The following is a 21,808-nucleotide window of genomic DNA, read 5'->3' on the forward strand; positions in this document are numbered from 1 at the left end:
TTTTGAGGTCATGGTTAAAAAGTGTTTTCATCAACATTATAATGCATTTGCAGTTTCTCATTTTATACCATCTTAACTCCATCTTCTTGTATAGGCAATCCTGATTTATACCTACAAAACAGTAATGAATCTCAACTTCACTTAACTGTACATATGACTTGATAAAAATTAGTAATAATCAAAAGAACCAACACTGAGAAAGACACATGACAAGGCAGTTGCTATCCCAAAGCACTTGTGTACCAGCTGGCCAGTATAAGTCCATATATGAAGAATTTCAGTCCTAAAACTTTGAAAAACAAGACCAGTTTTCATTGACTACCACACTACCCCAATTCTTTCTCTCTCTCTTGTAATCCCTTGTTCTATACTTAAAAATCTCAAATTACCCTCATTTTAATGTATACCGTAGGATTTAGGAAAAATACAACAGCATTTTCACTTTATTCCCAGCTTTCAGTTATATCTCTTTACCCTTCTCCCACTTTATTTTTTTCATGGAGGGGGCTGCTTCTCAAAGTTTGCAGACTGAGGGAAGAGATTTTTCCACCTTATGTACCAGACCACAAATTTAAATGTGTTAACCACCACTGCAAGAAACAGGCAGATCAAAAAGCTGCCATAAAATCAATGTTTCAAACTTCCAGCACATCAGTTGTCCTCCAGGTACTACCTGTAGGAACACAACACTACTTTGCATGCCATCACATTGTCACAAACTTTCTTTAACACACCCAATTTTCTCTGCAGTCCTATTCTAGGCCCTGCTCAGTGGGCCAGCAGAGCTGGACAGTGAGAAAATCTGTTCCTGTGTTTCCACCTACTTGAACATATCTATGAAAAGCCAAAATGTTCCCCAGAGGTGACCAGGCTTCAAAGAGAAGAAAACCTTTCAATCCTGGTCTTTAACCATGCTGTACACCCATTGCAAAACAAAGGGGCAGTGCCCATGCTTCTGGAGTATGAGCCCATATGATCTCAAATACAAGCACCAAAACATTTAAAATTACTGGTTTTGCTTGAAAATTGCCTGGTGATAGATCTTTGCCTTAGCCTTCTGTCTTTTGAAAAAAACCTCACCAACTTACAGAGATTAATAACTTAGTATCTTGGAGCCCCAACGTAGCTTAGTAACTGAAAATACTGTAGAGAAAAATATAGTTTTATCTGAATAATTTAGATAAACTGAGGCTATTGTTGCAGCTTGTTTTACGTAAGATTTGTTGGATCTCTGAATTCAAAAGCATTTGAGGTATCTATAAATAATGATTAACTTCTTATGGGAAAATTATAGGACACTGCAACTGTCCTCTATCACTGCTCTAAGTCTTCTATGTTTCAAAATACACCCACAGGCAAGAGAGTACTTTTAGGTTATTTGTATAGAGACTTACCTGGGGTTAGACATGAACCTTGGATGTCAAAACTTTGCTTTTCAATGAATACCAAATGCTATGGAAGCTGCACTCCTTACTACATGTTGTATGGAAAGAAATAACTCCCTAGCAATTTCTCTTTAGATTATGATTTGTAATGCAAGATGCCTTCAGCTTCTTTTATTTTAAACATTGTTGTGAACTTCATTAAAAAACCCACATTATTCTGTTACTCTGGTCTTTGCCAGGAGAGGCTAGATCTCACTTTTATCACATATGAAATTATTTCAAAAATAAGACTGGGGTTTGCACTACAAGTTTTATGATTTAAACTCACACACTTATTTTTATACCTTCAATGACTGAAAGGTTCTTTAATGACTCTCTCATAATTTAAATTAAAACAGACATGAATTTTCTCAATTGCATTGTATTTCCTGTTTAAACTTGAAATTACTATGGTAGAAAAACAACGGCACTTCCTTACACCCTTCTGTTGTTGTTGTGTCTCTCTCTTTTCAACCATCTTTCTAATTTTCCTGGTTCCTACTTGAGTCATCCCCCAGCTTTTCCTCTTGAGCTTTCCAATTCTCATGTCATGCATCTCACATAGATACAAAATCTTCTACCTACATTATTCTTTCTCTATTCAGTGACGGTTCAATTTCTCCCCAGACTGCTGCCCTCTCCTTCACCAAAATCAAGCACTCCATCTTCAAAGATCTGCCTGCACCAACAACTTGTCTTTAGCTTTACTGGTTTAAGAATTTAGTAGACCCAGCCACTTCAAAAAATAATTTCATTCCCCTCTTTAGTTACTTATCTCAAGATAAATCCTCCTAGAATCTGTATTACTATTTCAGAGAACTCTCCAGTTACAACTAGATTAGCCTTCGAGGGCTGCCTTTTACTCTAACCACAGAAAAGTTTTCTTTCTCTAATGATATGGGATGGCAAATGAAATGAGATAAAGCAATCTCCAGATATTTTAATTTTACTTTCAAGGAAGGCTCAGTTGTGTTTTTTTCTGCGTTTTGGTTTGGTTTGGTTTTTTGGTTTGTTTTAGGTTTGGGTTTATTTTTTAATATGTGCAAACCTTCATGGATATTTTTTTTTAAATTGTTCTCCCAATTCCAATATGAATAAAAAGAAAACTGACAGGCCAGAGCAATCAACATCAAGACACTCTGACTTTTCCCTTTTCTTCATATTTATTAAACAAAGTAAATAAAAAGAGCCTAATATCTAGGACTTAAAACATCTCATCTTTGTGAGGTTCTCATCTCTCCTTCTGCTTTAAAGGACTAGTCAATGTAATCTAATAGATTTTGCAACGCAACAGAACAATGAAGAAATGTGACATTTTCATAAAAAAGAAAAATGAGTCAGTTTTCAATAAGGAGATGCATTTATTGAAAGTATTCGTCCTTACTTCAGCATTGATCAATAATATTTAATTTATAATAACTGGAGTTTTTAATCACAATTTTTCCCTCTGGTGAATGAAGTTGTATCTGTGGTCTCCTCTGAACTCTTCCTCTTACACCTTCTAGAAGAGACAAATATATCTGCTCTCCTCAGTTATTGAAATACTGCCTTTTACTTCTAAATCAACAAGCAGATTCTTCTAAAATCCCAAGACATTGTTCAATTTGTTCTCAGAAGCCCAACTAAACAGTCAAATTAGGTGACATCTTCTGGGGTTTTTTCTGAATTGGGCAAATACTAGGGAAAATGGGAAAAGAACTCTGTACCAACGTGTTATAGGCCAGAAATAGCTCAGAATAGCGCTATTGGTTCTGCTATGTATCCTGACCATCTGATGGCAAGATAGGAAAGGAAAATCAAGAAATGAAGACAAGAAGGGAAAATTTAGTTTTTAAAAACATTTTTAAACTCTGCTTTGTGCTGATTTCAGTTCCATTTAGTTCATTTCCATTCCTTCTCAACTGTGATAGAAACTCTCATTAATATTTGAATAGTTTGGTTTAGACTGAAGAGAGGCCTGTAGAAAAAAAAGGATTCAAAAATATTTATTAATTTTTCACTCAGTGAAGCCACCATTTAACTAAAAGAAGTATTCTTGGTGTTGGAGAGTCAACCCACTGTGATTGACTCCAAAAAGAGGAGACATTTATGTGATTCTTTTTTCACTTTTCTAACCCAGGGTCTGAAAATATGATTGTATCTGAAATCAGAAATACCAAAAGTCAGAGTGGGAGGACTTTGTTTGCTTTGGCCAGTTGGTTTTTGGAAGTTTTTCTTAATAAAATATATTACAAAGTTCTTTTCCAGTAATCTGATATTTAACAGTTTCTTTATGGGACTCCACTGAAATTAGGCCCCAAAAGAGAAGTAGCTAAACACAGACACAAACAATTTAAAGCCTGACCCAACACAAGTTTTTGTTCCCACATAGACTCCTAATGCAAATGCTTTTATAAAAAGAATTTTGCTCATTATTTCTGTTTCTTTAGCAAACTGCACAGGAAAGAAAGCAGAAACTACAGGCAAGATATTCTGGAGAGAAAATCCCAGTTGCTTTCTTATGAAGACATGGGAGAAAGCAGAAAACCTCAGCTCATACTTTCACTTGGTGGTGAAGAGGGGCAGATTACTTGGTGGTGAAAAGGAGGAATAGTTGGTAACTTATAGACAGTAGTGGGAGGGAGGCAGAGTGATAGCATAAGTTGGGATGGATAAAGTGAACACCCTGACTTTATGGCAGAAGTGGGAGCATGATTTTAGAGGGATAACGACTCCTGCCAATGACAGAGAAGACTAAGATATAGGACAAACGTTGTCCTGCAGAGTTTTCATGTTTCCATCTAAGGAACTGAAAAAAAGAGTTTAATTTCAAGAAAAGGCTCAATTTGGGGTATCAGTCCCATGAAGTTCTGTGACAAATCAGTCAAACCCACTGGACTTCAGCCACAACTGAAATATCCTACCACATGCAACATATCATTCCTCTGTTTTCACTTGTCAGAAGCAGTTGTATCTCTTCCTTTCCCTTCCCTTGGCTCTGTACCACTAATTAAGTGCTTATTTACAATCATGTTGTTCTTACTAACCTTCAACAAACTTTCTGATATTCTGGGCAAGACTCCGGACACTGCTGGGGAGGTTCCAAGGGTCTTGCTTGATGTGGAGTCGTAGCCCCTTTGGACAGTTAAGCTTTGGTTCCATTTCCTGCTGAAACTCTAAGCAAGGACAAAAATAGTATTTTCCTGTGTAAACCTCCTGAGAAAGTCACAGTAAGATATTTTTTCTTCCTAAATGTTTTCACTGCTCAAGTTGTTGTCAACTTATTTAACTCTAGTTAAGGCTATGGTGACAGGTCTAACAGTCAGCTAAGCTTCCTACTTAGTCTAAGGAGAGAACAAGCAGCATCCCCAAATCTTTCTGAATGAGGTACGTAACATGGTGCATGTCTCCTCAGAGTGAGGCCCTGAACTTTTAGAGGCAAAATTACTTCAATCAGAAAATCAAACTTAAACCCAAGTTATGTATTGCTAGTCTGTCTTTTAAATTACTGAAGTGTTCCTTGTACAGTTCATGAAGATGATGCAGATCAGGAATTAAACACCTGATGTGTCTATATCTTGTGTCTATCTGTAAATTTACTATAGCACATTCCGGTGTGTGAAACTGCTCTAGGTTTATCTCCATTATCTTAGTCCCAAAATAGGAAACAACAATAACAAAAACCAAAAAACACCCCATGCCACAGCCCAAAAATACCCCAAAAAACAAAACAAAAAACCCAAACCCAACCCCCAAAACAAATAAACCCAACAAAAACACACAAAAAAGGACAAAAAAAAATTAAAAAAAAAACATAAAAGAAAAAAGGAAAAAGAAAAAAGGGAAAAACAAAAAAGAGAAAAAAAGAAGTTATGTGGTTCTTCTTGCAAATGCAGTTATGGGGTAGTACTTCAGGCTTTCTAAAACCACATAATTGACGTACAGTAATTATGCAGTGCTGATTTCAGTGAGATCCTGGTACTCTCTGTGCTACCCTTTGGTGATCTAAAATCAGCTTCCTTTGCCAAAAGATGTGTAGGATAAATAAACTTTCTTATACATATTAATACAACATTCAGCTTCCCACTGAACCCTTTTCTTTTTTTTTTTTTAAACTCAGTTCACTGAAAGTCCTTTGTATTTTTCATCACAATCTTAAGACTACCACCACATACCTATTTATACACTTGGACTTAAGCAACTATGCAAGTCTTAGTAGAGTATCTGAATTTACCCATAGGATATTTTTTAAAAAGAAATCAGTAATACCCACATAAGCATATATTTGGCATAAATATTGCTCTGATTATAAATTAGCCACAGATGGTTTATAAATCAACTTCAAAACTAATACAACTACAAAAATAACAATCTGACACTAGTAATAAAACAGATCAGGAATAGCTTTAGCAGTTGAGATAAAAACGTAATAAAACCACTTGCAATATACAAAACCTGCTTCTTGCTTCAAAAACCTCAGCACTACTACAGTCAGTTCAGAGTCTACAATTTATCTGACTTTCCAACAAACTTGAAATTCTTTCATACACTGTTCAATAAAAGCATAAGAAGCCAGTTTTCATCTAAGGATTAAGATCTACTTAACAAGTATTTCAACAATCAATTCTTGCAGAATACACCAAGATAAAGAAAAATCAGTTTTCTAACACTCAGCTCAAGGAGTGGATAGCCATATCCATATACCCTTTAAGCTGCCTTTTGATTCTGATAGCTAGAATTAAATGTTACCTTGGAGGCCTCGACCTGGTGTAAAGTATTTTGTCTGTTCAAAGGCCCTCATCACAGCTGGTCCTTTCAGAAGATTGACAATCGAATCAACCTGTTGGAATCAAGGTTCTGTGAGAAAGATGTATTTTACAGCAACAGTTAGAAATTCTTTCTTTAAGAATTATGACTACAGACAAGCAACTTTGGATTCTTTCTTACCTAATGGCTTTTGTTCAAGTAACAAGCTAGGGAAAGTTAGACTAAATTCAAGGACCTGTTTAATTTGCAGGTCTGGACTATTTACAGAAAATTGAAGGAAAATGAGTAAATACATACCATCCCAGTAAACAGTGGAAAGCAAAAGTAAAAACAAAAAGAAGTATTTTCTAAAGCATCTTAGCTCAGACACAGCCATTAGCATCAAAGCCAAGGAAAATAATCACATACCTGACCAAAAAGATGCTCCAAGCAGCTATGGAGCTTGTCCTGTTTATCATGAGAGATTCGAACACTTATGGGAAGCTCATCACCTGAAAAATATTTTAAAATGAAAAACTATTCAGAAGTTTCAGCATGCTTTATGAAAGCTTTGCTGCTTAGATAATTTGCTTTGCACACAGACCAATGCTTAGGCTTTCAGGATTATACCAACTGTACTTCCTAAATATTTTGCAATTATTAGTCAATAATACAGAAATAGTTCTTAAAGAAAGGACCATATTCAAAACCCAAGAGATTATGGTCCTGGAAAACTTGCTCTAGATGAGTCAGCTTGAGGAGCAGACTTGACTGGACAATCCCAAAAGGTGCCTTCAAAACCTGAACCATTCTGTAACCAGAACACACAATTCTTCTATGCTGGAGAACATACTAAACACCAGATTAAGGGGCTAAGTAGTGTGAACCTAATGTAGCAGACCACAGAGTCTTAGTGTTCTTACGATTTACATGGTTATGAGAATTTAGTAATTCAACAAAAACACAACATCCAAATCCTGTATTTGATATAAGTTTTTAGTAGAATATACCACATCATTTCCTAAGACAGTACAAGCGAGAAGGACTCTCTTGGGTCATCGTACTATCACTCACTCTCTCAGGCAACAGGTGAAGCAACTCAAACTATTTCAAAAAGTGTGAAAAACACAGCTTAAAACTGTTTTTCCTCCCTGATGGTACAGTGACATATAAGAAGTAGCCACTTGATAATTTATAATCCAAATATATTCACGGTCAACTTAGACATCATTCTTATGTTAGTGATATACTTAACAGCACTTTTGTCCTTGAATTTCTTTTTTAGCTCCTTTAGCTGCCCTTACAGTCAGCAGTTATACCCCTTCACAGGATTTTAATTGCAACAGACAAAGCACAGTGCCCCAGAGCACTGATTTGGAGTTAGCCAGGTTAGCTTTGGAACTAGGAGAAAATAAAGTTATCTGAAGAGTGGGAGTTGCACCGAGCAGCAGTTATTTATCATCTTGAACACCGTATCTGTGCTTGGCTAGCACAGACAAATTCTTTTAGGCATCTCAGTTGGTACTTCAGTTTGATGCTGCAGAGACAGATATCAGCTCATTTATATCTAAAGCTGAAGATATAGACCATGGTCTCCTGTTTTATGTCCTTCATCTTTTCCTCTGTATTTGCTCAGCTCTGTATGTATATCATTTCTGGAAATGGAATTCTGCCTTATTCACATTATTCTGCATTATTCTCAAACTATCTCAGATGTCTTGCATAATGTCTTAATACTTTCCTGTCCTGGCTGAAAATACCTCTGCTGGTACAACGAGCAATAAAAATTTACCTTCTCTATAGCCAAGTCTCACTGGTGGCTCATATTCAACTAATACACCCAGTTTTTTTCTTTTCCTAAGTCATTCTCAAATGATAAACTCCCAGCTTAGAACAAATATTTTCTTATTATTACTCCCTGAGTTTATGACCTTGTACTCCATGCATTTAAATCCCACCTCATTCCTATTAGCAGCTGCATTTATTTAAATTCAATTTGTCACAGCATAAACAAGAATGTGCTTCTATGTGGTCTCACATTCCTTCCTACAAACATACACAGCTATATCCTGTTCTCTGTGTGCTGACACAGGCCGGAGAGCATCCACACTCACCTAAAATGCTCCTTGCTCTGTGCAACATAATGCACTGCCAAGGTCAAGACATGAAAGACATTAAAAGCAGTGCCTCCAAGAGCTCCAGTCTACTCACAGAGACATGGAATGTTGCCTCTCTTTGACTGAGGGACCCTTAAGAGCAGCACTAGCTAGGTAGAAACAAAATTAGGCACTTTCATCACCAAAGAGGATAAAATTTTTCAAACAAAACCAAAACTACCAGGTAAATTACAAGAATAAAATTGAATAAAAGTAACAGATGACAGATTCATAGCTGACTTTTCTGAACATACCTGAGTCCATTTCATCACTGTGAAAATAAGAACTGCACTGACTGCTACAAATGCTGGTGAAAGAGGCAATGGAGTTCCTATTGCTGTTGCAATCACTTGAAAATAAAACACAAAAAAAGAGAAATGAAGTTATGTCCTTTAGCATAGGCTCTGTAACAAAGTTATGGAAATACTTTCCCTTTTCCCCTCTTAAATGTAATGATGAGATGGTCTGTAATTCTTCATACACAATAAAGATTTCTTTTCTTAGGCTATAATTTCATTTGCAATTCTAGTAGGACTGAGAAGACCAGATTCCCAAAATAATGCTTCAATGTCTCCCTCCACCTTCACATGAACAATTACTTGAAGAACAGTAATACACATTTTCAATGCAAAACAACCAACTTTTCTTACACGAATGGCAGTTTTTGAAACTGTGGCCTCCAACATTATAGTAACTCTACACTTACTCCTGGTCCATAGCTAATACAAATGTCAAGACTTTATGACTTGCAAAACAGAGTCCCATAATGGGTTTGCGACATATTTGATCCATTTTAGTAGCCCCAAAACTCAAATTACAAACTGTTATCCTTGCCAACAAAAACATAGTTTATCATCCCATTTCTTCCAGCCGTCCATTTTTAGTGATGTATAGACATTTACAACTGTGGCTTCAGTCAAAGTTTCTATGCACACAAAATGTCACCCACACTGGTCTAGTAAGGGGATTTGGCAATTAAAATATGGGTGTTTTTTCTTCTCTTTTCTCTCAAAATAAATTGTTCTGTATAGAAAATACACAGAGAAAATACCTAATCCTGCAGGAAAACCAGAGTAAAATACAGACTATTGTACTAAAAATCCTATGAAGATAAATTTGAATTCAAAGTCTTTGGAATTATTTAGCCCCATAAAGATCATTTATTTTCAATGCAGGAAAATGCTGAAGTAATTATCCACCAGAGGGAGTCTTAATAACTCAAGTGAATGCAAGATAATGCAGAATTGTACCTAGGAGATGTTTATATGTAATGATCTGGCTTTTGTTTTATGAATTGGGTGTACCCGTTCACCAAGACATACATATCCACACTTGATATGCTGCTGCACTTACACATGTACCCATGTGTTCCCTAGTTTATTTTTGTAGATACAGAGTTGACCTTTTACTAATTTAGGTATACTGACTTACATTTCCTGGCTAAGGTATACATTTTGGATCTGAAGTCAAGGAGGTAAGGGAATGGGATAAACTTTTAAATGAAGCAATATGATATAATTACTATCATAACCATTAAGTAGATGAAAAGACATCAGTAACAACATGTACCTAATAGAGGGAGAACAGTTCCAAGGAGTATTAAAAATTTCTGGCTGGATATTAAGAATGTTTTCTAACTAACTCTATTCACTTAGTAAAGTCTCCAAAGGGAAGACAAAGGTTAATTAAAACTGGATTGTGCAGAGCACGAGAAAATAAAACACAGGAAAATGAAAAAACAGATTAGATATATTTGCTGTATCATTCTGCATGTTTATTAAGTTGTATTATAAGATTTAGGAGGAGACCCTACACAAAATGAGAGCATTCTAAATGGCTGAAATTAGACTAATAGTTCCAATAATAACCACTGTGGTATTATGGGATCTGGAGATTTTAAGTATTGACTAATATACTTATTTAAGCAAAGAAACAAAACATTCTAATCTCTACTCCAACACTTGTCCTAAATGCACAAATGTTATGATTATTCTGCATATGGAACCATAGATTTTATTACTCCTAAAAAGCCAGAATGAACTATAAATAACTGCAATCAGAATAAAGAATGTATTTTTAACAAAGAGACATTCATGTCCTGGGTCACACCTTCCTTCTCCTTATATAAATCTTGTGCCAACTGGGAAACCTCCCAGTAGGAGCAAGCACACACCACTGGAGCAGCTCCTCGGTCAGTTTGACACATCAGAGACACTGAAACCCCTAAATGGGCTTCTGCTGAAACAGCACTTTTCTTGTGTGTTCACCATAGTAAGAGCAAGATGGATCTGTGCAAATTATCTCTACAATTATTTCTGCTCAAAACTATATGCATATTTCTGTCTCTACTCAAAGTTCCTACCTACCAGGCTGCAGTAATCAAATATCAGATTATGAAAGATCTCAGCACCACACGGTTCAGTAGAAAAATAATGACTCTACTGAGATTCTACTTTCTGAGAATAATAATGAACTATGATAATGAACAAATAATGAACCTTTTTTTAACTTGCAGCTAAAGTTTTAATTTAGATTTAGATAGTGTAGTTAACCAGTTCTCTCTAAGCAACAGAATGTAATCTCTATAAGAACTATACTTGCTATAATTATTCCTTCATTTTCAAAATTCTTTGTATTTTCATTCACAGCAAAAGCAATGCATTATGAATTCTAGAGGTGAGTTGATGCTACAATATTTAGCAAAAGAAGGTGAGGAATGTATGTTAAAAAACAATATTTTTTTCTTTAGATCAGGAAGAGTGGAGGCTCTGTGATCTTGCTTTCCATGGCAGATATTTCGGTTATTGTTGGAGTTATAACAACAGAAGTTATTTCAGTTTTCTATAAGACTGGTAATCTATAGTGAAGCTTTACATTTCCTGGTGAGATATTCTAAGAAAGTTTGGGATACCAAGATATGATAACTAATCTATACTCATAGGAGTCTATTTTACACATCTTGAGGCTAGTATTCCACTGTTAGAAAAGTCAGAATCACTATATTCTGATAGTCTTCATAAACACTTGATAGTCTACAAACCTCCAGGTTTGATTCAGCTGACAAATAAAAATATTATTCATAAAGTTACCTGTAAGAATCCCTGTTACTGATGGTATCATGACCGGAATCTTCTTGTTCATCACCTGTCACACTGAAACAGACTTTTTTCCCATTCCTTTCACCCTTTTCATTATCACTGTCTGCTGGTATTAAAGGCTCAGGTGTTTTACGTTCTGATTTGGGAGAATATGTTATTGAAGAAAGAAGGCTGTGAAACAAGTGGAAAAAAAAGATAAATTCAGGTTTTTCAAAAGTGAACTAGCAACAGGACAAAATGTCTCATCACCATCCTTCAACTACTATTCTATAATATGTGAAGGGAAGATCTTAATTCAGTCCATATCTATTTGAAACAATGGAAAAGCGACAGATTCTGCTGTTTACAAGTCTAAAAGTGAAAGCCATTAGCCTTAGTTAATACTCAATCGTGTATGAAGGTAATGATTTCAACTGGGGAAGAAATATAGCACATTTTTGAACACTTAAGAATCAAATTTGAGATTAACCTAACTATTTTTAAACATGAATCATATACTTCTCAGCACAAATCAAGACAACGCACCAAAGAAACACTGCATCACAAAGCATTTCACTAGGGCATTGTAAGGATCTTTATGAATATCTCTCTGTACTTCCTGACATTCAAAATGTCTATGCCAGTACCACTAGTAAAACTGATGATTCATATACAAGCGTCTGTGACGAGCACAAAAGTGACATCCAGCCAAGAAGAGAGAACAGTGCAGACTGCTACTTTTAGAACAAGCACAGATATTGAAAGCAAAATATTCATATTTTGGGGTTATTAACTCATACTGTGATGTTCTAATTTACTTTCAAGATCAGAACAGCTATAATGGGTAATTGTCCTTTAATTTCTATTGTTCACTCCACTAGAATGACATTCTCAAACTAACATTCCAACTTTCTTGCAAAAAACTACTAACTATCTGAAATAAATAGACAATGAAGTAAGCTTTTTAACTTAGACACAGTAGCAGGGTTATATTGATGAATCTGTCAGAGTGATCAGCTGGCAAACTTTCTACCTAATACATAGCAGGATTCAAACTTATGTTAGATCTTTTTGTTACATATAATTCTTACTTCTGGAGAGAATAGACAGATAGATATTTATCCCACATATGGGTAAAGATACTGATCTGGACTGTAACTAAAACATACTGAAGATTAAATTTCACTGGATTTGAAACCAACCCATCCCCTAGACTGACATCTTTTCAGCTACAAGATGGCTCAACTCTTCATATCAGTGAGATAGTGCAACTCAGTTCTTTCCAATCACTTAAGCCACTGGTTTGCAAGGTTCAGTGAGCAAGGGAAGATAGACAGGCCCCGTGTTTTACATCACTATTAAGTGTCCTTCTTTGTGCTAGAGCATGTGTGCTCTTCAACTTGTCCTAAAATGAATGTGTTACAAAAGTGTAAACCTTGGGAAATGAGTTCTTCATACCTATAAAACGTATTTTCTGAATACAAAAAACATAAATTGGGTTCAAAAAGGGATTAGAAAAATTCATGACAGATTCTAATATTGCTCTTAAAGCAAAAGTTCCATTTAGAGAACACCATGTAGTCTACTGCCTGCTGGAAGATCAGATGAGATAAGGACAAGGATTAATCTATACTTTTAGTTGTTCTTGTGTTCCCATTATTATTTGTTTTAAAAAGTAAAAATGGGCTTTGGGCAGATTCATTCTGGTAACTTCTTGTGGATTTTGCTGTTGCAAGAAAATAATTAAGAGTAAGAAACAAGCATAATGAACTGCAATTTCAGCTCCTGAAAATATCTTCCCCTGAGTAATTATTTGTCAAGACACAGACAGACTATTATATCCTCTTCTTTTATTTGACTGTTTAGTCACTGCTGCCAAGAGCCCAGTAAAAGACTGATTAAGGTAGCTGGAGCTTTTCCTAAGGGAGCATTTCCCTTGCTCTCAGCAGGCAGCACTTTTTCTAAGGAAAAAAATTTTGCTGAACTACCATGACTGAAAACTGGAACTTTGGATAATAGAGTTCAGGAGCTGGTAGTCCCTGAGCTCACTGAAGTTCTCTTAGAAACCCAATTCAGGGAGTTTAAAACACACAACCCAAAACCTGGACACAACTCCTGCCCAATAATCATGCTTAAATATACTTTTGTTTGGTTGGTTGTTTTTTTCTTAATTTATAACAGAGTCATTTAGTAGTCCAATTTTTCTATCATACAATATTATATAAATTAAGAATTGTGATACCATGTTCTTATTTCCTGTCCTGAGAAAATTATAATAATGAGAGTTGCTTATTGCAATCCTCCTTATAATAATAAGCAACTTGGCAAATAAAGGCATTGACTTTACAGAAAACAGAAGTTCTAATGCCTTTATAAAAAATTCAAGAATTGATATGTTCAAGCATTTCCTTCTAGCTGTTGAAGTACAAATATTTCTAATTAAAGCACAGCAGTTGGATTATCCTATTACTCTATCTTTTGTTTCTTAGAAGTCCTAAGTTTTCTCTTGAGATAATTCGTAGCTCTATGTTGAAATACAATATACCATGTACTTCTGAACTGCTCTCACCCAAATAGTCCTGGTTTCCCTCTTCAGCACTTTCAAGAAGGTCCCTTGGCTATTCTGATTCCTGTATAGAACTACTTTTCTTCACAGTAATTACACTCTGGCAGTCCATTAAAAGTCCATGAAGAATAAAGCATGAAAAGTCTCAGTCTTACAAATAGGCAAAGCTAAAATCTTGCTAAATAAATCTGTGCACCTTATACAAGACTAGGTCAGTGTACAGGAAATTTTGGGAAGGAAAAAGTGAACCTTCTTGTTTACTGTCATAACTGTATGACTCTCCAAATGAATATATGCATATATATATACACTTCTGTACACAAAATAGGTAAACATATGCATGTTTATTTATATATACACAGATATGAAAGAATGGCTCAGAATTTCCAGTGCTTTTGCATCACAGGCTCAGGGGAGTAGAAAGGAAAGGTGTGGCAGACTAGCAATTGGAACTTCCTGAAATACTGACTAAACTTCCCATATACAATTTTCTGACTTCCTTGAGGAAGAGTAACAACACAGGCTTTACAGACAGTAATTTTTAAGTGCACCCCAGCACTGGAATTATTGTGAATTTAAGTAACTGACTTCATCTTCAGTATGAGAATGAGCAGATCTATGTCAAGGAAGGGGAAACAACATTTTCTTAAAAATAATGAGACAACTCTTGCTTTCTTTCCCACTTCAGTATGTAAAATGCTACAATTACTTATTACTATGTAACTATTACATTACTATTAGAACAGTAAAAAAAAAATCCCATTCTTAAGTAACCATGAACAAAAAAAACCACTCTACAGTCTTCAAGATAACAGGGGAAACAACAACACACCACTTTTCCAAATTGAAGACCATGAAAGATTGTCTTTTATACTCAAAAAATTATGTTATTTATATATTCAAAAGGTAAAATTTATGGCATTTGCATTACATGTGAGATCTTTTGAAACAGAAATACTTCTCACCCTTCTTCATTCTTATACCAAGACAGCAAATACCCCAGCAGTCCACCCATCTACCTCACAAATGGAAAAGAAAGTTATAAATCTGTGTCCTCAATCAGGACAAACTGTGATGCCAAGTGTCTTAATCAGTCAAGGGTGGCTCTCCCTTGATCCATAGTTCTTCATTAGGGTCAATTTGTTTTTCAATAATGTCTAAAAAAGTAATATTCTTCCTATAGATAAACAACACCTTGCCTAAAATTCAGCAGTGGGACTATTCAGCAATAAATGAAGAGTTCAATAAAAGCTATTCTTATACCTCTGCCCCTTGTTTCCATTCTTAGTAAAATTTTAGACGACATGTGTCCCTCATTTTTCTCATGGCAAAATATTTAGCTTTTCCACATTCTAGAGAAAACTTTTAACTAAACTGTGAAAAAAAGAATCAGGGTCACTGGGAAAAAATAAATATAATGTTACCTACACTTAAGTTCTTTTTAATAGAAGTCAACATTGATTCCTACACTATATAAAAGCAATACCCAGATTTATCATTATCTTAAATGGAAAACTTAAAGGCAAGTCCAGATGTTAACATTTACTTACTCATCTATTTGACAGACACATGTTTCCACCTCTTTCAGAGCAGCTTGTAATTTGAATAGCAATTTTTGATAGACATCTTGTGTTTCTAAATCTTCTTCTTTTAAGAGGTACCTCAGACCATGGCCCTCTTGCTGGCCAAGAGACTGTCCTGAAGGGGCAGCCATAGTAGTAATGGTATGCTGGACATAAATCATGGGATTCAGTTTATCTGGGAATAATCCAAAAAGATTACATCATTATCTTTTTTCCAAAATACATTTTGAAATTAGTGAAATACATAACAGACATTGAAATGCTTTCCTGCTTAAAAATTCATGAATTATTTAATGTTGCATTTTATTTGCATAGTAAAATCAAATTATTTAGGAAAAAGTTATTGTGAAATTATGACTAGCCTTTATTATGCTTTAAAAACAAACTTAGATTTCAAAAATAGGGTTATTTCACAGATGCTTATCCTTAATTTTCATATTTGGGCCATAAACCTAAACCAATTACCTTTTAAGACTCCAAATCAGAAGCACTGGAAGTAGTTCTTTCAATCTCAACTCACTTACCTTGATCAGTGTTTTTATTTTCCTTTCCATGAGAAGAATGTTTTCTGCTGTCTAACTGTACACCAAAGGCACTACCAAGAGAAGTTGAGGTCTTAGGGTAAGACACTTCCATCACATTAATATGGCAATTGGTTGGACAGAAATCACTGCTGTGAAGTGGTGAAATCTTTGACTTAGCTTGTTTGAAGGTAGGCCAAGCTCTGTTTTTTAATACTCTTGAAAACTAGAAGTGAGAAAGAAAACCAATTTTGATTAGTAGCTCTTCATGTGTCAGCACTTGGCTGACAATACTTGTGTACCTGACTGGAAAACAAAAGCTTAAAATATTTCAGCCATCCTTTACCTCAATTTCTGGCCTTCTCTACAAGGGAAAGAAAAATATTTTTCATTTTATATTTTTAAGCGGTTGTCTTTTGAAGTAAACGATAATTTAATATGTAAATAGCTTTGTAACAAAGAGATATAATTTATTTCTCATGGAACATAATAAAAAATTTAGTAACTTTCTGGAAAGTCTGGAACAGCATTATGATCCAGTGCTCTACTGCATGTGACATTTATAAGCACCTGCTGACATAGACATCAATGTCTTCTAAAAATTTATGCAATTTTTTTCTGAAGCTATAATAAAGACAGAATTGGAAACTATGAGTTCTGAATTTCGTATTCAGGAAGGATGAAATCTTCTCTGATGATATCCTAGGCTGCATTAGAAGCAGCATTGTCTGCAGGTTGAGGGAGATGATCCTGTTCCTCTCCTCAGCACTGGTGAAGCCACATCTGGTGTACTGGGTGCACATCTGGGCTTCTCAGAGACAGACATGGGCTTATGGGAAAGAGCCCAGTGAAGGGCCACTAAGGTGATTAAGGGACTGGAGTATGTCTCCTGCAAGAAAAGGTTGAGAGAGCTGGGAGCCTTTAGCCTGGAGAAGAGAAAGCTCAAGGGGAACTCATCAATATATGCAAGCAAATACTTGAAGGGAATGTACAAGGACAGGGCCAGGCTCTTTTCAGAGGTGCCCAATGCCAGAAGAAATAGTCAAAAATTGAAACATGGGAGGTTTCCTCTGAACATCAGGAAACAATTTCTCACTGTAAGGGTGATCAAGCACTGACATAGGTTGCCCAGAGAGGTTTTTGGATCTCCCTTCTTGAAGATGATCCAGGACAACCGTCTCTATGGGGCCCTGCTTAAGCAAGGCTGGCTGGACAACACCTCCAGCAGTTTCTTCCAGCCTCAACCATTCTTCTATTTTGATTAATTATTCCAGGAAGCTGATAAACACTAGCATATAAAAACTGCAAACACCATATTTTACAGACTTCCCTAGTCCACCATCTCTTCTCCTGCCATATATCAGCTCAGCAATAAGGAATGGGTTTTTTCCCTCTGTTTTGTGGTCTAATTCTAATACAGTGCTAAGCCACAACTCCTTCACTCTAACATCTAAACTTTCGTGCAGAATCTTGAATCGGCTTAGAGTTATTTGGGGTTTAAAATGAAAATATGTCAACCCAAAATGGTGAAGATTGAACTGTACTAAATTTGGACTCTCAGAAAATACACCTACTTCAGAATCATAAAAATCATGCAATCAAGCTCTTTCATTGGAAAAGAGACTTGTCAGTCACAAGTAGGATCCTTCTCAATATGCATCTTATTCAGTGGGGTTTGTTGCTAGGACAGAGTTTTCTCCAGCAAGATGTAATCACTTCCAAATCCCTGGTATTTTAATCACAGCATCTCTCCAGTCAAAATATTACACAGATCTACCTCAGCTAGGGACAATAGCTCATGCATAAGAATAATTTCAAAGTTAACTTGTGAAGTTCCTTCATTAATAAATGTCAGTACAAATTCAATCTGTCAAAACACTTCAGCTGAACAAAGCCACATCCCTTCCGCAAAGTAACAAGACTTTGTCCTGGGACTTAAGTTTCTGTTTATTTTGGTGCCATATTACTTCAGCCTGATGAACATTTGATGGGTTAATTACATTTAAATCTTTAGATCACAACAAGATCTGGAAGGTTACAAGAAATCCAATTATGGAATTATTTGAAGGCTGAAGAATGTACAAATTGCTAAGAAGGGCACTGAGGACATTCAACGATGCAAATGTTTCTGCGAGCAGTACATATTTCACATCTCAATCTCCCACACATCCTGCTCCACAGAGACCAAATGCCTGGCTATGATTTAATCAGGTCATAAGTCAGGACCAAAATTCTTTTCATATATGTGTTGAGAAACATCTGGGACTCATGGCAGTGGACTCGAGGTCTATCAGGAGCAAAATGTTCTGATAATAATAATAGTAGGGACTGAAGAGGCTTCTATTTATATAATTCAAACTTCCACAGTGAAACCAGGAACCAAGCTGGGCTCAGGCCCTCCAAAAGTCTCCTGTAACTATGGTTACCTTTACCTTGCCAAGAAAATGATGTATCTGTTCCTGAAATTCACTGCATTACTAATTGTCATTAAAAGCTATAACTGTGAAACTACTGATTTTTGAGTAGTTGAGCTTGAAAGTGCAGTTTGGATCAGCAATATCTGCTTCCAGGCAGTATATGACTACATAAACTTCACTGAGGCTATTTGTTTGAAATCCAGCAAACACAATAAAATTTCGTTTACTGTCTTGGCCTCCTGTATAGAGACTGTATTTCATAGTCAATTTTTTTAGCTATAGAAATTGTGTAAATTGCCCACCTGTTACTTGAACTCTAGTTATTAATGTGAAAACTGGTGATTTTCATTTTTAAAAACATAGAGGTTTGTAATTCAGCCAACAAGAGAGAGATCAGATGTTTGCTAATGCAGTGTCAGAATCCTTTTAATGTCTCTGTTAACTCAGTTTATTCTTTCCTAGTCAGAGAGCACACTCAAAAGTCTTTGACAAGCTGCTTTTTGGCCTTCATCAGACTGAAGCTACAGATACTCCTAACAGTTCTCCCTACTTTTTCTTTGAAAAATAAGAAAATATTATCCACTCTTTTCCATGCAACTTTTAGAAATGTGTGAAGCTTCTCTATTCAACTTGTAAATGCCAGTTTGTAAATGTCACAACTCAGATCCCTAACTGAAATGAGGGCACAGGAAGTTCTTTTGAGTAATTTTGAGCCTACTTCAGAATAATTCCACACTCCCAAAATTAGGTTATATGACAGAGGAACTAAGAGCCTGGATGAGAAAATAAGTTTGCATTATCATAATGGCAAATGGTTTATTCATTTATGGCATGTTTGGTTAAACAACTACAGAGATACACACCGACAGAAACTAGAGGTCATAGTCTAGGCTATTTATTCAATCACATCTCATTAATTTAGATCTCAAGCATATGAAAGTCAGCACCTTCTCCATTTTTCCATGCTATAATGCTTTATTAAATCAAGTTAAACTAATAATTTACACAGATGTTACTATTAATGCTCATGCTAGAAAAAGTCATAAAAATTTGAAGGGCATAAAAGATGAATAAAAGGGTAACAATTTGGTATTTAAAACTAAGATGCACTAGAAGGAAAAAACCAATTCTGTTGTTATTGCTTCATTTTTGGTTAACATCTGCAAATTCCCTAGAGTAAAAGAATGATGGGCCCTTTGTGGAAATATGCAACTGATTGTATCTACAGCTGAACACAGCAAACAAGAAAAGATACAGTATGGATGATGATTTGAAAACAATTGATGCACTTAATCAGTTAAAGCATTCACACATCAAAACAGCTAAACTTTCAGCCATATTTTTGCCATTTCAATAAACATTTTGAGGAGTTATTCAAACTGTAACACATTCCCTTGTTTTCACCTTAAAAGACCAATATAACCAAGCTTTGGACAAGCCAGTCATACCTTTTTGTAGCTAGAGATTCTTCTGTAGATATGCTCAATTTTCTCACTGCAAATGACACTGAATTTACTGTGAAGCTCGGTGGGGATCACTTCATTTAATGAACTGAGGCTGTTGCAACTCTGCACAAAATGTTCATCACTTTTTGCCAGAGCTTCAAGAATCTAAGATAATAAAAACAAAAGCGGTATATTAAGAAATAAAGTTGATTAACATTTGCCCTTAACCTCTTACTAATCATCTCTTACAATTAGAGCTGAAAAGTCTGATAATCAGTTGCCTTCTAACATTACAGCCAATGATGCATAACAACAATGAATGAAACTTGGGAAGCAAAGCACTTTCTTTAAATCTATTCCCTGCAAAGTTATACGAATAAGTGTTTTTATTTGGCTTCTCTTGACATTGTCTGATGATGAATTTGCTACTAATTTCCTACTACTATAACTACTATGGCTCCTCTGAAACACATTATCTCCTGTATTTACTTATCAGCACATGCTATGTAAAGGTGATGAATTAATTCATTACTTGTAGGAAAGACTTGGTCTGGCAGTAAAGCAATGTCAACACATTGAAAAAGCATACAAGAAAATTGAGGATTATCCTCTTGTACATTCTGCATACAAAATCAGGAAATAAGGCACAGAATAAGCCATAGTGCCCAGCAAACACTGAAGTCTTGATATGATGGAAATAACACCAGCAAATGATGGTAAGAGAAAATTAAACAAAAGGCATGTTAAAGAGATGAAAGTAGTATACAGTACTTTCTCTTTACTACTTCATATACAAGTGAAAAATATTTCTTAAGCAGTTAAGAAGTAACACCATAAACGTTTTATGAGAAATTGTAACTATAGCAAGAATTAACATCTTTCAGGCCATTGACTTCAAGTATTGACTAGACCAGCTTTAGTAAATCTCATGATGTTGGTGCAAGAAGTAACTCCCTTCAAAATGTCAGAGACATTAAGGTGACCAATTATAAGGTTTTAAATGAAATACACATAATCCTAAGAATAAAAACAAAAAGACACATGTTCCTCCATTGGTATTCAGCATAGTAAGAATTACCACATACAAGAAATCACTTCATACCTTTGCAGTCAAGCTGAAAAATCCCTTTGGTTCAATCATTTTTTCCAAGACATGGCATTTTATTCCAGCTGTGCTATCATATTCATAAACTACTCCATACTCCAGATGAACATTGTCAACAGTCAGACTCACATGATCTTTCTTCCCATCAATTATTGCCATAGTGTTAAATTTATCAATTACTTCTAGACAAAACAAAGTAACAATTAGTAGACAAGTGCTGGTCATTAAAAGGACACAGAGAAACATTCTCAAAACAGATATATTCTGATCATTTTATTTCAAAAACATTCATAAAAAAAAAAACCCTGGCTACCAGCAGAATGATTTAAAAATCAGAACACCAGTAGCTTTATAGATGCTAAAATAATGGACTGCAAAACAGGCTGTAGTGTCTCTTTACAGTTATTGAAGGGACTAATTCAATTTCATTTATAATCCAGAGATACTAAAAAAGCCACAAAAAAAGGGAAAACTGGGAATTTCTAAGTAAACTAGAAGAAAATTACCATGAGAAGTATCAACATTCAGAAATGAAACCACAAAATCTGCATTTATGCAGAGGACATAAAAACAGTTCACATGTTAACTGTCTCTTTAATTACCAAGATGCATAAGAATGAGTTTTGTCTAAATGTTAATTGCCTAAAGGATGGCTGGTTTGTTATTTTCCATGCAGTAATGACTAACATATCTAATTTGCCATAAATTATTACTAGTGGTGAAAATAAATCAGGTAATTCTTAGGATTATGTATTTTATTAATGAAAATGGGACAGATTGCCCCAAAGT

The 21,808-nt window shown here is 35.3% G+C and overlaps 1 protein-coding gene across 4 annotated transcripts in view; it reads right to left on the bottom strand.

Annotated features, from left to right (window-relative positions):
- The window catches only part of PREX2 (phosphatidylinositol-3,4,5-trisphosphate dependent Rac exchange factor 2), a 180,054-nt gene that overhangs the window by 59,025 nt on the left and 99,221 nt on the right, over positions 1–21,808 (bottom strand). For 2 of the 4 annotated variants that reach the window (XM_071554394.1, XM_071554397.1), the window contains exons 22-30: positions 21,017–21,201; positions 19,918–20,079; positions 16,056–16,278; positions 15,499–15,706; positions 11,395–11,574; positions 8,560–8,654; positions 6,579–6,661; positions 6,153–6,243; positions 4,451–4,579 (exon numbers count right to left, since the gene is read on the bottom strand). In XM_071554394.1, the coding sequence (XP_071410495.1) occupies positions 4,451–4,579; positions 6,153–6,243; positions 6,579–6,661; positions 8,560–8,654; positions 11,395–11,574; positions 15,499–15,706; positions 16,056–16,278; positions 19,918–20,079; positions 21,017–21,201 (1,356 nt within the window). The remainder of the gene's footprint in view (positions 1–4,450; positions 4,580–6,152; positions 6,244–6,578; positions 6,662–8,559; positions 8,655–11,394; positions 11,575–15,498; positions 15,707–16,055; positions 16,279–19,917; positions 20,080–21,016; positions 21,202–21,808) is intronic. The other 2 variants (XM_071554395.1, XM_071554396.1) reach the window with 2 other exon arrangements.

This window comes from Pithys albifrons, chromosome 4 (genome assembly GCF_047495875.1).
Source record: "Pithys albifrons albifrons isolate INPA30051 chromosome 4, PitAlb_v1, whole genome shotgun sequence".
NCBI lineage: Eukaryota > Metazoa > Chordata > Aves > Passeriformes > Thamnophilidae > Pithys > Pithys albifrons.